The 16,259-nt window shown below is 41.1% G+C and overlaps 2 protein-coding genes and 3 non-coding genes across 6 annotated transcripts; all 5 read left to right on the plus strand.

Moving 5' to 3' along the window:
• Positions 1-306: 306 nt before the first annotated feature.
• On the plus strand, positions 307-7,032 carry LOC115044305 (retinol dehydrogenase 11). Of its 2 annotated transcripts, XM_029503308.1 has the most exons (7): positions 307-633; positions 1,502-1,741; positions 2,075-2,164; positions 2,276-2,464; positions 3,516-3,625; positions 5,300-5,501; positions 6,250-7,032. In XM_029503308.1, the coding sequence occupies exons 1-6, from the start codon at positions 477-479 to the stop codon at positions 5,477-5,479; spliced, it is 966 nt and encodes a 321-aa protein (XP_029359168.1). In that variant the 5' UTR covers positions 307-476; the 3' UTR covers positions 5,480-5,501; positions 6,250-7,032. The 2 variants fall into 2 exon arrangements, with proteins under 2 accessions (XP_029359168.1, XP_029359167.1); XM_029503307.1 differs by having other exon boundaries at positions 5,300-7,032.
• A 3,228-nt stretch (positions 7,033-10,260) lies between these two features.
• On the plus strand, positions 10,261-15,570 carry nop56 (NOP56 ribonucleoprotein homolog). Its single transcript, XM_029503306.1, has 12 exons — positions 10,261-10,337; positions 10,992-11,081; positions 11,161-11,275; positions 11,597-11,761; positions 11,963-12,161; positions 12,684-12,871; positions 13,212-13,363; positions 13,554-13,654; positions 13,992-14,140; positions 14,375-14,496; positions 14,713-14,826; positions 15,048-15,570. The coding sequence occupies exons 1-12, from the start codon at positions 10,335-10,337 to the stop codon at positions 15,357-15,359; spliced, it is 1,710 nt and encodes a 569-aa protein (XP_029359166.1). The 5' UTR covers positions 10,261-10,334; the 3' UTR covers positions 15,360-15,570.
• Positions 12,455-12,586, plus strand: LOC115044349 (small nucleolar RNA SNORA51). The gene has a single exon (XR_003840815.1). It is a non-coding gene; the product is annotated as a small nucleolar RNA SNORA51 (small nucleolar RNA).
• On the plus strand, positions 13,005-13,124 carry LOC115044352 (small nucleolar RNA SNORA26). The gene has a single exon (XR_003840818.1). It is a non-coding gene; the product is annotated as a small nucleolar RNA SNORA26 (small nucleolar RNA).
• LOC115044348 (small nucleolar RNA SNORD57) lies at positions 14,563-14,630 on the plus strand. The gene has a single exon (XR_003840814.1). It is a non-coding gene; the product is annotated as a small nucleolar RNA SNORD57 (small nucleolar RNA).
• Positions 15,571-16,259: the final 689 nt, after the last annotated feature.

A 16,259-nucleotide genomic window follows, 5' to 3' on the forward strand; every position in this document is an offset into this window, starting at 1 on the left:
TATTGCAGCTAGTAAATTTAGCTCTTACAATTTCTTAATAAACCCAGTTAAATGAGTAAACTCCAAAACACCAGACTACATGAATATGAAAATGATTGTTCAGTGGAGTGATGATGGGATTGGGATTGGGATAAAATAATGGATACAGAGGAACTCCACAGATTTAGCTAGAAATGTTCATTTACCCAGTTGCTTTTTTTCAGTCTCTACATTGAGCCGCTGTAGAGACGAAAAAAAAAAAAAAAAAAAAACTGACCTTTGAAACAGTATTATGAGAGGAAGTGTACCAGCAAGAGGCTACCGCATGTGAGGGGCTGCTGGAGGAGACATGGTGCGCTCCTTCTGGACTGGGAGCAGATGGGGAAGTGGTGTACCGCCACTGGAGTCTTTTGGCACACCTACCGAGCGGTGCTGCTAAGATTTCCCTCCTTGACTCTCTTGGCTGTCACTGGTCGAGACTCGGCTCAGATGGTAGGATGACTTGGCCTGGCTTTCTGTGCCACCCCTGCTGGGCTGTGACTACCGTGCTGCTGGCGCTGGTGGTGCGCCTGCAGCGCAGGGCCCAGTGGGACCCTCAGGCCTGCACAGTGAGCCTCAAAGGGAAGACAGCCATCGTGACAGGAGCCAACACCGGTGGGTGACTGTTTCAGATTATTAGTAGATCATCATGCAGTATTAGACTAAACAAGAAACATGGGTGGTTACATTTTCTTTTTCTGGTGCGGTTAAACAAAGAGTGACATTTAAGACATGTTGGATAGTGCAGAATATCTGTTGCCAGAAAAGTTATCCTTACAGGTTAAACCAGAAGAACTTGAACTGAGATTCTGATAGAAGAGAGAAAAAGGATGACAGCAATGGTTTATGGAAGTTGAAGCAATGAGGGTGAGCATGTAACCAAAGCCTCCATATCGGGGTTTAAGTGTTCTTTGGCAGCAAGAATTTTGCAAATACCTTAAAATGAAATTTAATACTACATGACTCCAGTTCAAAATATTTATTTTTTTTAACCTCTGTAACGAAGATAGAGGTTTGATGGCATTGAATATATTCCGCCGTAGAAGTCCTGTTTTGCTTGTTTTACTGTATATCATACTGTACTATGTTAGATTATGCAGCATATTTTACTGTTTGGTTGGAACTAGGAGAGTGGTCAAACAATAATTACTGTGGGTTAACGGTTAACATCATCGTTTGGATTAAATATTACCTTTAACAAAAACTTCAAATTAACATTCTCGTCAGTTGCAGATTACTTTCTTTAATTTTACATACTTTAATTTCAGGGGTTTTAGAGGACAAAGAAAAAAACACAGAGACAAAAATAAGTGCATGAACAATATGGTAATGGTATAAGTGGTATAAGTATTTCATTGGAACTGTGGCCAGTGTGACACTGTGCGACATTATTAGATAGCTAGATAGATAGATAGATTACATCCCCTCAGGGAAATTCCATGTATCCCAGTAGAGTGTGGAAAAAATGTGTTATCTTTCCTAGGGATTGGGAAGTTCATTGCCCTGGACTTTGCACGCCGTGGGGCCCGTGTTATCCTGGCCTGTCGAAGTGAGGCCCGAGGGACCGCGGCAGTTAAAGAAATAAAGGAGAAGTCGGGAAATTCTGACATCCATCTGCGCCTGGTGGATCTGTCTTCTCTGGACTCTGTCAGGGAATTTGCAAAGGGGATTCTTGAGGAGGAGAAAGCTCTTCACATCCTCGTCAACAATGCTGGTGTATCAGGTAAAAAAGCATAAAGTCACGCAACAGGAAACACATTCAGTAGTTAAATCTGTATCTGGCAGGAATATGAACTAAATGTGAACATGATTTCCAGAGTTTTACAGCTATGACTCCAAAATGTTGAATAATAATAAAAAAAATAAAAAAAAAATCACAGAAAAAGTGAGATTTTGTCTCAAGGGCAACCGCATGTGTGTTAGTTGTGATGGTTTTAATATATATAAGCGTTGTATAAATGTGTCAGCTGAACATTTATATGCATATATATATGTTGTCCATGGTCACTTATAGATCCAGTTGCAAACCCTTTTCTTTTTTTTTATCCACAATCAGGTTTACCCAGGCAGATAACAAAGGATGGACTTGACATGTCTTTTGCCACGAACCACCTGGGGCCGTTCCTTCTCACCAACCTGCTGCTGGGTATGACTTTCCCCAGCTGACACAAGCAGAGCCTTTGTATATATTACATAATGATCAATGATACATGTCAGTGTCATGGCATACTTTAAAGTATTTTCGGTTACATCCTAGAGTTGATGAAGCGGTCAGCTCCATCTCGTATTGTCACCCTGACATCAGTCAACCACAAGAAGGGTAAAGTGGATTTCTCTCATTTTCGTGGGGAGAACCTCACCTACTGCATGGACAAAGTCTACAACAACACTAAGCTGCACAATATCATCTGTACCAATGAGTTCGCATCCAGGCTACAAGGGACAGGTAGGACCAAAACCAAATTATTCTGATTATTTGTCATTAGTTCAGAATAAAGATTTTTCTGAGTGTTTGTCAAGTGCTTCAGCAATCATTTTGTCATTTCGAAAGGCAAAAGGTCAGTGTACATTCCCTGATCAGCACTACTCCTCCTTCTACTACTCCTTATCTTCTTATCTTCTTTGGATGACATGAGGCCAGGCTAGACTCAATAGGGATTCGTTGCCACATGATAGTATGACAAGCTGGGGTGGACCATGTTTTGACATGGCAACTTAAATAGAAGAAAATAATTGTTAAAATAGAACCAAATTTTCAAAGCATGATGAACTTTCCATGTTTCTTCTTTTTCTATTTCAAAAAGAGAACAATGAATTAAATTTCACCTCACTTTCACTTCATGTATTGACTTCCACACATCCGTCTTACCTGTCAAAACGTGTAATCTCTAATGCCTTCTGAGGAACTTTATCATCAACAATTTAGTCAGAGATTTTAGGCGTTTTATGCTGGTAGCTGCTATTGTAGTCCAGTCATTTGAGGCAACTTATTAGATTTCACACAACTCCCACTGGAACTACAAAAGAAAAGCTTTCTTTTCTGTATGTAATAGTGCACCCCAATGAAGCCAAACCCATTTCATTCTATTTACTGGATGTTGTAACTTTATTCCCATGGTTCTTCTATTTTAGCACTGCTGCTTAGCAATCAATGTGAAGTGTCCCATGAGCTTTGGTTGCATAGAACAAGACTGTTTATGCTCAGTCCACTGTTGCACAAACAGGAACACAATGTATTTTGCAGAGAGGTGAAAAGAAGCACTGTTCCTTTACACTTCCAAATGGTTTCCGTAAAAAGACAAAATCAATCAGGCATTGTTGCTTTATACAAAGCAGGGAAGCATGAAATTCCTTCTCCTCTCAGCTCATATTAAAGGACAGAAATAACAATTTCTATTTTTGTAAGAACACCTGTATTCAAAGACTCTAAGCCACTCTCTCTGTTTCTGGTTGAGTTCCCTATGTAATGTGTGTCTCTGTGTGTTTTTCACATGTAGGTGTCACTGCAAACTCTGTCCACCCTGGTGTTGTCACCACAGAAGTGATGAGACACTATTCATTTACAATCCGTTTCCTTTTTAACCTCATTGGATTTTTCTTTTTCAAGGTGGGTCATTTCATAATAACACTGCAAGTACTAATAGTGATAATAATAAAGATAATACCTTTGTTTAAACAGCACCTTTGAAATCAAGGTGAATTGGAACAGGATATAATTAGGTCTAGAGTTTAGCGTTTCATTGTAGGACAAACAATATTCTCTGAAGTAATAACCCCCCATACGCGCACACACACAAATAGACATGCTGGCTGTTTTTTCAGCCTGAATTAGTTAGAACACAACAATTTCTTTTTGCGCAAATAATCTTTTATTCATCTGACAGGGTTTGCAGAGTAAATTGAGCAACTGGCTTTGTGAAGTTTTTGTTGATGAATACACAAATGCTGTGCTGGATTAGTGAGGGAGGTGTCAGATGTCCGAATAAGAGCCAAGACTCAAACAACAAGTTTCTTAAATAAAGGAAGATATCATCATTGGTGGAGAACAGGAATTTAGTTTTAGAGTTGTATTACTCATTTTTATTTATTTAAACCTTTATTTTAACTTGTGGGTCACTGAGGTTTCCCTCATTTTCATGGCCAAATGGTGTATGTACAGAGACAATGAACCATAAGGAGAATATGAAATAACAATTGCAGGTTGAGCAACAGTGGTTGTACACAATATATTTGAACTTTTAAAAAGAGGGAAGTGACTCCAACATCTGGGAATATTGGAAAATATTCCTGGAATTGGGAGCATTAAATTGAAAAGTTTTCCGGGTTCAGAAAAGACGTGAGGGACCTCAAGAGGCACTAAACTGCTGGATCGAGTCGAGTGAGATCCAGAGAGCCGTTCTTAAAGGTATGAGATATGGGAAAGTTGTTTGCCAGTAAGGGTCTTGTAAATAAACAAATAGCAGTGCTTTTTGTGTCTGCAGAAACTGTGGGCCAAACCTAGTTGTATAGGACACAACGTGTCAGCGTCATTTCTGTCACGGATGATAAATCTAAGTGCTGAATGATACACAATGAGAGATATGATTTAGTAAATATTAGCTTTGGCTGCCAAAGACTTCATGTGCAAAGCATACAGAAGCATTCCCACGTGTTAGGGTTAGGATTATGGTTACAAACAAACAAACAAACAAAAAAAAAAAAAACGTACTCAGAGCATAAGTTGATTTCCATTTTAATAATTTGGTATATAATTTGGTCAAGAGCCATATCATAAAGGTTGTCAATGCGTCATTCATAGGCTAACTTGATCACACAATCTACACCCAGAGAAGACTTTCATTGTATCACAAAACTGTGAAAACTGTGTGATGTACTATTGTATTAACTGATGTAACTATTGTAAAAGTCAAAGAAGGTCTGCAAACCATGATGGCAATTATACTTCTGTTTCCTGGACTTCGGTGAAATCAGGATTGTTTAATTTTGTCATTTGGGATCCATTACCAGCCAACCATGGCTTCCAACTGCCTTTTATTTGCTTTTCCAGCTACTTTTAGAGTTCAAGTTCTTGGCCTGGAACTAATCGCTCTGCTTTGATGTAGGACTGTGATATCTATCTGTGACCTATCACTGCCTGCTGAACCATTGCCTGTCTTAGATACCAGGGATCAGGAATCACTCAAACTTACCAGTCACATATTTGCCCTATGACTATATGTACCTGTGGATTCCTTTGACTGCTATCTGACTTTCCTCTTTTCTCACTGTATCTCACACACAGACTCCAGAAGAGGGAGCAGTCAGCTCAATCTACTGTGCAGTGGCAGAGGAAACCCAGGGGATAACTGGGAAGTATTTTGATAGTGACTGCTCCTTGGCTCTCCCCGCCCCATTAGCACGAGACGCTGCCCTTGCGGTCAAGGACTTTGAGTTCTGTGAGAGACTGACATCAAAGCTCTGAAACAACTATCAGCCAAACCGAGGTTTGATAACAGAAAGACGCCACATTCCACCCTCTCACCGAAAGCCTTGACTTACACAATAACAAGTGCTGTTAAAAGCGTTAAAAGTTGATGTCAAAGCAGTCATGTTGTCTCAGTGATTGTCATTCATGGAAAGTGGATGTGATACTGATTATGGTCAGGCTGATGCACTTGCACCTTCTTAACAATTGGAAACAACGAAAAAGGCTCCAGTGATTGACATGGTAACGTTCCTTTATTGACTGATTCATTAAAACACAATAAAACATTAGAGCATTCAGTGCTTTTAGAAGAATTTACACAGTATTCATCCACTTGTGTCTTTGGGCTCACTATTTTGCTGCAGAGAGAGAAAGATAGTGAGAGAACATTATGTTAATCAAAACACTAATACTCAAGTCTGTTCATCGGTTGATAATGAAAGAAGATATAAGACTATAGTATGATGACATTTTCAACTAAATGCAAACTCTTGTACTAATCTAATGCTTGTACCTTTCTGATGCTCACCCACTATTTCATGGATGATCTCATCGAGTACTGGGGCCACATGATCCAGCTGTTTAGGTGAAAGACGGACAGCAATCTCCACAGTTTTATCCTTGACACACAGAAGATAGGATGCTTGAATTGTTTGTATTTAATGACAGTGTGCCTTTACAAATCAGTTGAGGCACTAGGGGTGGAGGTAATGTGCAGAATATGGATGTGCACTCACGTCATTTCCATCTTGTTCCACCTGAGGAAGCTGTTGGATGGTAACTTCTTCAGACTGACCATCCTCTGACCGAGGCTCCATGTCCTTTCTGCCCTCTCGCCCCTGTGAGCGTTTGAGAATACCGATGGAAAAAAAAAAGATCCACAACATCTACATTCATCCCTCATCAATAAACTCCTTAACCCAACACGACATTGCACCCAACCTCTATTTGACTTTTCATTTAAACTTTGCAAAGCTGACACCAAAATTGACATGAATGAAAATTGTTAGCGTGTATTTCTTATGCCATCTTTGCTGTTGGCTACAATGGATGAAATTATGCCCCAAATCCAAAAAGGGGTCTGTATCAACATTCTAAGTTATTGCTTTTTTATATAAATGTTTATATTTCTGCTATATATTGATCAATTAATTGAGTGCTTTTTAGAAAATACTGCCAAATCAAACTTTTTAATCAAATTGAAACTTACCCAATAGAGCTACAGGATAGTACAATAATGCAATAACTCTAATGAGACTTCAGTCTTAATATGATTCCACTGTAAGGACTTCATGGACTAATATTTAATCATTGTGTAGTAAAGGGGTGTAACTAAAAATAGTATAACCATCATATTTCTAACATGTTTTAATAAATTAATCATTGTTTGTCCCTGATTTGTTATGAAATGAGAAAAATCACCAGAGCTTAGTGAAAATAGCCAAGATGTAAAACAAAGAAAAGCAACAAATTCTAACACTGAAGAAGAAGAACCACGAAATGTTTTGTTTTCCTTTATGGCTTATGAATAAATCAGTAGTTGATCAGTTTCCTGTTGACTGATTAATCAATCCATCAGCCACCCATACCTCTTTCTGCACACTGGCCAATCAAACACAAGCCACTTACCTTCATCAGCATCATCTCCTTTGGACTGAAGAAGGTGATGTGTCCCTCTGTCCTCTCAACCAGCTGCGCCACCAGGCATACCAACATCATGCAACCAGCCAGTGCTCCACGTAAACCCATTCTGCTCTGTCCTGCACACATGTACATGTACATATACACACACTGTACACAGGCACGCAATCCATGCAGAATAGCAGAAGCATACAGATGCACAGTATAGTTGGTGTTTCCCTTGACCAGGTGTGAGTTGCACTGAGACTTCAGCACTTAGAGAAATTAGGAACATTTTTTTTATCCGTGGGAAAAAGAGGAGGCAGTCAAAATTGGTCAAGATGCAGTATTTGGCAAGAAGTGTAGTGTGTGCGTGGGTGTGTTTGTGTGTGTGTTCAGAAGATAGAGTTTAGAAGAAGGACACAGGGGATCCCATGTCATTATGCAAGGGAGAGATTCACAATTGGAGAGCAGATAAGGAAATGAAGAGCTGGAAGGAGTTGGGGGAGAAGCAGGGAAGTAACAGACAACAAACTGCTCTTCTAACAAGAGAGATAAGAGGCCAGTGTGAAATACTGAAATAGCTTAATACTTAAAACAGTAACAAAGCTCTCCACTCAAACACAAGAGAATAAAAGAAGGGAAGACATAAAAGGGGAGAACCACAAGAGGAAGACATGATAAAAAAGAAAGCCTAAGAGAGTGTGAAACAGAAGAGGCTCCATATGATACTCACGTGCTGTGTCAGCCTTGGTCAGTGAGTTAAGTAAGCGTCTTTCAAGATGAGCAGAGCAGAACCAGTCTGAGCGTCAGCTTGTCCCAGACAGCCTTTATATCAAGTCCTCTCCTGATGCCGAAGCTTTTTACTGTCCTCCCTCACATCCGCTCCTCAAAAGGCTCATTCAAGTACTCTACTCCATGCTCCTGGAAACGCACATATTACTCAGGAATCTGGCTGTTTTATTAGGGTACTAAGCTCACTGTGTACGTATATCGGCCTGTGACAAGACTGACAAAGTGACACATTGATGAGCAACCCTGTGGTGTCTTTGCATTATCAGGAGGCTTGTGTGAACTACAGGATGCTTTACACACACTCAATAATTGTGGTGATACAATATAATGAAATATTGGTCAAATGGATTGAAAACAAAGGAATCAATATTGAGTCTCATTTATTCATACTGCTAACTGAATAAAAAAATTCAAACTGTGTCACTTTCTTAATCAGGTCACCAAATGAAAAACTGAAAGATTACTTTGATTCATGCAGTAAACTTCAGTTTTGAGTGTGTACATTTTGTGTGTGTGTGTGTGTGTGTGTGTGTGTGTGTGTAACAGCCAGGAGACGATCACTCCAAAGGGGTCAGTCATAAAGTCTCCACTCTGAACAAAAATGCAACACAATGTGACATTTATGACCCGCTAGTAATTTATACTTGTGCACAAACGGCCCAAATGCACCCATTACTTGGAAACCATCTTGACTCTAAAGAACTTTAATGATGCTTTTTCCTAAATTTGACACTTACAGTTTTTCCTGCATGGTGTTGAAATGTTATTGCAAGTTGACTTTATACTGCTGTCAAAATACTCTGCAAAAGTGGATTATTAAAAATATTGCTGTTGTTGAATGTGGTTTATTGCATGATGAGCAGATGAGTAAAGCTTTGGGCTATATCTGCAGTGCCGAGTTGTCACACTGACACCCAAGCTCTTTTTAAATTCTTTCATCACCTTATGTTCATTCTTTTTTATTTACATACACCTAAAGAAGTAGTGTTTTCCACCTTTTTAGATGCTATTTACAGCTGAAAATCTTAATGGCCAATCGGCTATGAATTGCTTGTACTACTTTTACATCGTAATTACTTACATACCTTGCAGGAAGAAAATCCGAAATAGTTTTTGATTGAGCTACTGCATTTTACACAACAATGAATGTCTGTAGATCCCACTAAAGCTACAGTGGATGCTACTGTGGTCTTTCAGTTGTCTCACTAAAACTAACTATGTTCTCAATCCAGGAATTATCGTGAAATTGTCATTGTAATCTGTCTCATGGTGATTCCTATCCACAAAATAAACATGATGTGCTGTATTGCTGTATTGTTCATTATTGTTTGGACCGTGTTTTGCTCTGAACTTAAGCACATTTCCTGTGACATAAAAGCTCACATCTGTACTTGAGGACTTTTGGTCATTATTACATCTTAATGTGCTAACTGTGTATGAGAACTTTTCTTGAAAAAAATAATTGTAGCAAGATGTTGTATTCTCTTTATTTTCTTGCCAAAAAGTCCGAAAAAAAAAGAAAAACAGACAAAAATGTTGTCTTTGATTATGTCTGTATTATAGCTTACCTCTCTGAGAGCTCTGATGTTGTCAATGTACCAGGTGAAATATTCCTTTACTAGCAACAAAAAGGAGTTTATTTTTGACTCAGTCCCATTCACACTGTGCTGTGAACAGGATTTCTAATGTGAATATTTACTAATGTGACAAATGTATATAATAATGTATATAATCTACAGCTGAAGATGGCTTTGTTCAAATACACTGAGATGACCATGTCCAGCTGTTTAAAGAAATGACTGAACCCCTTTGATATTATAAAGGTGAATCGATTTTTGACCTACTTTAAAGCTCAAACACACCCATAGCCCAGATTAGAAAGTTCACTCACTGCTCATACCCATGGACATATAATCTTTGATTGATGTCTATCTCATTTGGCCCATGCTAAATAAAGCTTTAAGAGCATCTGTCTATGTATACAGACATTTAGATTGCTAAATGTCACAGACGGTATAATGAACGAGGAAAATATGTTTAGAAGAAATAAGAAGTTATTGCTTTGTTCTGAGGGTTTTTTCTATCGATAAGAAAAAGGTAAAAAAAAAGGTAAGTAAGTAAATAAGTAAACAAATAAACAAACAAACCCCGCCCTAGCCCGGAATGTTAGCTGGGGATGGCTCCAGCACCCCCCGCGACCCGGAAACGGAAAAAGCGGACGGATGGGTGGATAAACAAACAAACAAATAAATAAATACATGAGCCTTTGCTCTTTATCCAGCAGGTGGAGTCTTTGGGTCGAATCTCGCGATACCCGGTAGCCTCGCGGTGTTTGAGCCACGCTGCAGTTTGCTGAAACGTGAAGCCGCAGTCTTTTCCTGAAGCAGAGTGAGCGGAGCAGACACGTACTGCGTGCTGCTGTACAGATTTACTCATCATGGTAAGTGGAGGGGAGCCAGGTGTTTGGGAACGCTAAGAAAGTTTGTTATTAAGCGCCATGTCTTCAGGCTCGTTGAGATTGTCGCCGCTTTAAGAAGAGAAATTTTCATGTGTTTACGGTTATTCTGCTGAAGGCCTGAACCCGAGTGAACCAGATAGCCACCCATGTGGCTAACGTTAGCCAGATAACAACTCTATACTGATGAAATTTAACACCGAGGACGTTACTAGTCACGTTAATCCAAGTAAAGGCTAATAATTAATACTCTCAATGTCAGCCATCATACATAAATTAGCAGCAGGGTTACTGAGCTAACCGTATCTGGTGCTGCTAGCACGAGTTAGCTTTAAGCCACTTTCAGCACGGGCCCGGGTCAGCACGTGGGTCCATCGCGGAGACGGCGTGTTGACGTGTAAATGACCATATCTGCTTCTTAAAGCAGAACCTTGTGTGTATATAAGTGCATTTTTCTACTTTGTATTTTTGAATTAATGACTTAAACCATTTTTCAAACACGAGACGCTGCCTCGTGGTTCAGGGGCCACCACGTGGGGCCCGAAACGCTCCGTTAATTTGTGCGCTAGCAAACAGTAGACGTCGCTTCGCTGGTGACGTGTTACTTTAGTGCTTTAACTGCACCGTTACCTTCCTCAGGTGGTGTTGCACGTGTTGTTCGAGCACGCGTCGGGCTACGCGCTGTTCGCAGTGAAGGAGGTGGAGGAGATCGGCATGCTGCTCCCTCAGGTGAGTCCTCCGTGCTCAGACACGGTGCTGCTGGAGGGCGCTTCCCGGGTGGAACCAATGTAACGGTGTGTTGTTTCAGGTGGAGCAGAGCGTGCTGACCCTCGGGAAGTTCAACAGCATGGTGAGCCTGGCTGCCTTCTTCCCCTTCAAGTCGGCGCAGGCTGCTCTGGAGAATATGAACGCCATCTCTGAGGGTTTGTGTCTTTCCTTTATTGGGACCTGTTTTAAAGAGTCCTCAGTTGTAATGATGTTTTCTAATCTGTCAATCCACTGAGTTAATGTGCTGACAGCATAATGTTGACCCTGAACTTCTGAGGAAAGCGCTTTGAAATGCAGCCGTGCTGTAATATGTAAAAGTAAAACAATCCCATTTGTTTTTAAACAATGACCATTTTTAATCACTGACCTTGGCCATTGTTATATCAATTTGGTACCACTACTTTCAACGTAGCAAGTCTCTCAAGCTCTAGAGTTGAATCTGAGTGCATGAATTGATGTAGGCTTTTCTCTTACAGGTGTGGTTCATGCTGACCTCAAATTGTTCCTTGAGACAAACCTGCCCCTTTCTGGGAAGAAAAAACCTATATTGGGAGTTTCAGATGCCAAAATAGGAGCTGCCTTACAAGAAGAATTTACCATTTCCATCCAAACTGGTGGTGTAGTGTCTGAGATAACCAGAGGTGAGGGCAATTTTTCCCTATTAGGAAAACTGAAACACATTTCTAAAGCTTCCAGGAATGGGTGTGGCCTGTACTGATGTTATATTATATTCCTGAAACTCATGAAGGTTCATACTGAAAATCTGAACAGCCACTAGTTTCACACCAGTCATCTCATACCACTTGACACCCATAAACCATATGTGTTGTGTTCCCTGTCAGGTGTGCGTCTGCACTTCCACTCTCTGGTAAAAGGTCTGACCAGCCAGGCTGCCTCCAAGGCACAGCTGGGTCTTGGCCACAGCTACTCTAGAGCAAAGGTGAAGTTCAATGTCAACAGGGCAGACAACATGATCATCCAGTCCATTGCTTTGTTGGACCAGCTGGATAAAGATATCAACACATTCTCCATGCGAGTTCGGTAAGGTTTACACAAGCACTGCACTTCATGGTGGCCTCTCCAGAAACCAGCAGTTGTGTTGCTGTGACTTCCTAAATAATCCATGTGTGCGCATGTTGAAAGTTGGTGTTAACGCAGCAGTTGATGTTTCGGTTCTAATATGAGGTTGTTGTATGAGGCAAGAATTCTTGAGTATTTGTAAGGTTTAACATCTGAGGCATGAAGAATGCTTGAGATTGTCGTTTCCCTTAATGTAAATCCACATTATATTCACATTTCTTAGTTCTTACTGGATCAAGCATCTAATTCTTTGCGTCCTCCTAATGCTTACCACAGACAGTACACCCTAGAGTGCTGGCTGTATAGAAACAGGAGGGACATTGATCTCTCCTAACACACATGCTCTGCCAGCTGTCATCTGGCAGGGCAGTTGTTGGGTGAGACAGCTATTTAAATTGAATCTAATTTGCAGCTTGAGCTGTCAGGATTTCACAATGGCTTCCCATGGATTTTTTTTTATTTCATCTCTTCATGTGTCTGTAGTGAATGGTATGGCTACCACTTCCCTGAGCTGATCAAGATTGTGCCAGACAACTCGATGTACTGTCGCCTGGCTCAGGTTATTGGAAACAGGAAGGAGCTGACTGATGAGAGCGTGGAGAGTTTGGAGGAGGTGGTGATGGACAACGCTAAGGCTCAGGCCATCCTGGAGGCATCGCGGTCCTCCATGGGTCAGCATGCATCATTTTAACTATCAAGCCATGAGTATCAATGTCATTGAACATATTGTACTTGGATGCTGTTTGGCCACTTATCAGTTTTGCAGGGTAAATAAAAAAAAAAAGCTTTAAAAATGCCCCTTTCTTGCCCACCATGGACCAACAATTGTCTTTGGTGCCTAACACAGGGGGGCAGAATAGCTCTCTCATAAACCTGTAGTGAAGGCACAAATCCTCACTGCGGATCCTGTCGGGAGAAACAACCAAACATAGAATTTGAAATGACCACCTGCAACAACAGCCGCTACACAAGCTTTGTCTGCTCAACACCTTTTCCTGTTTTTTTCTTCAGGTATGGACATCTCTCCAATCGACTTGATCAACATCGAGAGGTTCTCTGATCGTGTGGTCTCTCTGGCTGCCTACCGTCTGGAGCTGCAGGAGTACCTGCGTTCTAAGATGAGCCAGGTGGCTCCCAACCTGGCAGCCCTGATTGGAGAAGTGGTGAGTAGAAATATGAATACTTTAGCTTTTGTTGGACCAATGATGTTATACCAAAATCTGTCAATCCACTGAATCCGTGTGATGAATATTTATCCGGTGCTGATGGTCCTAAGTCAGAGAATGCACTCAAGTTCCATCAAAATCAGTTCCAATGACATGGCTGTCACTGACTCCAACTTCTTTTCCTCAGGTGGGAGCTCGTCTGATTTCCCATGCTGGAAGTCTAACCAACCTTGCCAAGTACCCTGCCTCAACTGTGCAGATCCTAGGAGCAGAGAAGGCCCTGTTCAGGTACTGGGGCACCCCCCCCCTGCTGGGGAAAAAAGTGGTTGCAGTGATGGCAGGGCTGGGCCGGAGCAGAGTAGGGTGACTGGAATAGACATATCTATAAAGTCTCTGGAGTGATCCCTCTCTCCCAAATGCACCCCCACAGTCTGAGCAGCCACTCGCAGCACTGAGGTAGCACTTTATCACTGCTCGTATGGCGTGTAGTCTTTGTTTTAATACCACTGCAGCGTTTCTCACGAAAAGCTGTACAGTATACACTTAAAACATTTTCCACGTGGAAATTGATCATACTGTTTAACACTTAAATTCTGGATGTGAATGCAGCTGTATTTTCTCACAGAGCATTAAAGACTCGCGGAAACACCCCCAAATACGGACTCATTTTCCACTCGACCTTCATTGGACGTGCTGCTGCCAAGAACAAAGGCCGCATCTCCAGATACCTGGCAAACAAATGCACTATTGCCTCCCGTATAGATTGCTTCTCTGGTGAGTGGCAACACCTTTGGGGAGTGAGGGTTTTTGGGAGGGGGGATAAGGAAATTTAATCGAAACGTTAATGTGGCAGGATTGCTGTGATGCTCATATTTTTCGTCAACAGTATTCAACCCTCAGGTTGATGTTGAAAAGATGTTTCCTGAGCAGAAGTCACATGTGAAGTGACTTTTAGGCCACACATAATGCTATTAGCTTGGTGAGTAATTCTAATGCTCTGTCTCTCAGAGCTACCCACAAGTGTGTTTGGTGACAAGCTGCGTGAACAGGTGGAAGAGCGTCTGTCTTTCTACGAGACCGGTGAGGTGCCGCGGAAAAATGTGGATGTCATGAAAGAGGCTGTGAAAGAGGTGAGTTTAGACACACACTCAAGGGAATGTTTTGTCCATTTGAAATGCTCATACACTTGTCGATGCTGTGAATGATGACAAGTCTTTCCCTGACATGACTGTGAGGGTAAAAACTGATTTAATGAGCCTGATGCAGCTCCATTTTCTTTTTTTTTTTTAAACTAATATTTACTAATTTTACTAATTTTTATTTCTCCCCCCTCTCTCTTGTCTAAGGCAACTGATGTTGCAGCTGAGATCAAGCGGAAACTAGATAAGAAGGAAAAGAAGCGCAAGAAGCGTGAACAAAAGCAGCAAGAAGCAAATGGTGAAACCAATGGTGAAGCTGGGGTAAGCTGTCATTTTACTGTCTGGAGACGCATGTTTTGATTTGAGGTTTGACCCATGTGTGGTCCTGTCTCAGTGTACGACATGCTAGATAAAACTGACTCCGAACCATTGGCTGGCCCAAAACAATGGACTGGATCACTGAAGCGAGTCAGACATTGAAGCCTTCCAAAGGCTATTTTGGGCTTGAAATTGAACTCTATTATCTTTTGTGGTTCCTGCAGGTGGAGAATGGAGATGCTGATGCCACTGTCACCAAGAAGAAAAACAAGAAACGAGGAGCTGAGATGGTGGTCCAAGCAGAGGAAACCCCTTCGGCAGAGATCGGGCCAGAAGAAACACCTGGGAAGAAAAAGAAGAAACGTAAGGCTGAGGCAGAGGAAGCAGCTGCCCCAGAAAATGAAACAGAGGAAACTGATACTCCAGCTAAAAAGAAGAAAAAACAAAAGACAGAAGCTGTGGTAGCAGAAGAGATCCCAGAAACACCTGTGTCTGAGAAGAAGAAGAAAAAAAAGAAAAAGGAGAGTGCCGACTAAGGAATGTGCTCAAAGACTGAATCTTTATTTTTGTGTACAGTGTCTTTTTCATTTTACTCTCTGATCTTAGTTTATATAAGCAGCTTATTTTGTCCATACTTTTGGCAACGTCCAAAGCAGGTTAGAGCAGATAGAAATGCTTAACTGTGCCTTGAAGTCAAATTCATTTTTACTTCTGTAAATACATTATCAGTTAAACTTTGTCACAAGATGTTGTCGTCTATATTTTATTTTTCTTTTTTTGGGGGGGGGGTTGCTAGTCAGTGGTGAGCTGTTCAGTGGTCTTCTGAACCAGCAGGTGTGCTCGGGCTCTTGTGGTTTTTAGGGGATTAAGATGTCTAAAGAGAACCACATATTATAGTTTAGCTGAACAATTTCAGTTCAGGTGGTTTTTGTAGCACCAGTGATGCAAAATGGTCATGGCACTTGTTAACCCATTCCACCAATAATATGTTGAAGTCCTCCAGTAAGTAATGATTTGTAGGAAGATTTACAACCAAAGTTAGGTTGAGTGCTGTTGAGATAATGAAGCCATGTGGAACAAATGTGTCCAAAGAGCATCAGGAAATGCTTAATGTATCTGTAATTAAACAACTGATCACCAGTCTGGTAAGACTTGACTGACAGACTGAAGTCTGACAAGTAAAGTTTAACAGCTTTGAAACCAAAGCATGAGAACTAGACTGCTCCCCTCCAACAGTTACACTTTAGGAGCTTATGTAGCAAAAATGAGTTCATACATTTAGGAGTCAGACACAAGCCCCACCTGCTCACGTCTGCTGCATCTGTGAGCAGACATGCACAGTAACACAAGCGTTGACAAGGTGCCTTGATTTTCTTCAATTTCAGCCCACACAATCCACAATGCATTTGTGTCCAGGACAGGAAAGAGAATGAAGG

This window comes from Echeneis naucrates, chromosome 5, assembly GCF_900963305.1.
Source record: "Echeneis naucrates chromosome 5, fEcheNa1.1, whole genome shotgun sequence".
NCBI lineage: Eukaryota > Metazoa > Chordata > Actinopteri > Carangiformes > Echeneidae > Echeneis > Echeneis naucrates.

What these genes read in the sequence shown, in the direction of transcription:
- LOC115044305 (XM_029503307.1), top strand. Translation starts at nt 477, where the DNA reads ATGACTTGGCCTGGCTTTCTGTGCCACCCCTGCTGGGCTGTGACTACC. An exon ending in CGTGACAGGAGCCAACACCG is followed by an intron (nt 634 to 1,501) that starts GTGGGTGACTGT and finishes TATCTTTCCTAG; the next exon opens with GGATTGGGAAGTTCATTGCC. An exon ending in TCTCACCAACCTGCTGCTGG is followed by an intron (nt 2,165 to 2,275) that starts GTATGACTTTCC and finishes GTTACATCCTAG; the next exon opens with AGTTGATGAAGCGGTCAGCT.
- nop56 (XM_029503306.1), top strand. An exon ending in AGTGTCTGAGATAACCAGAG is followed by an intron (nt 11,762 to 11,962) that starts GTGAGGGCAATT and finishes GTTCCCTGTCAG; the next exon opens with GTGTGCGTCTGCACTTCCAC. An exon ending in CCGTATAGATTGCTTCTCTG is followed by an intron (nt 14,141 to 14,374) that starts GTGAGTGGCAAC and finishes TCTGTCTCTCAG; the next exon opens with AGCTACCCACAAGTGTGTTT.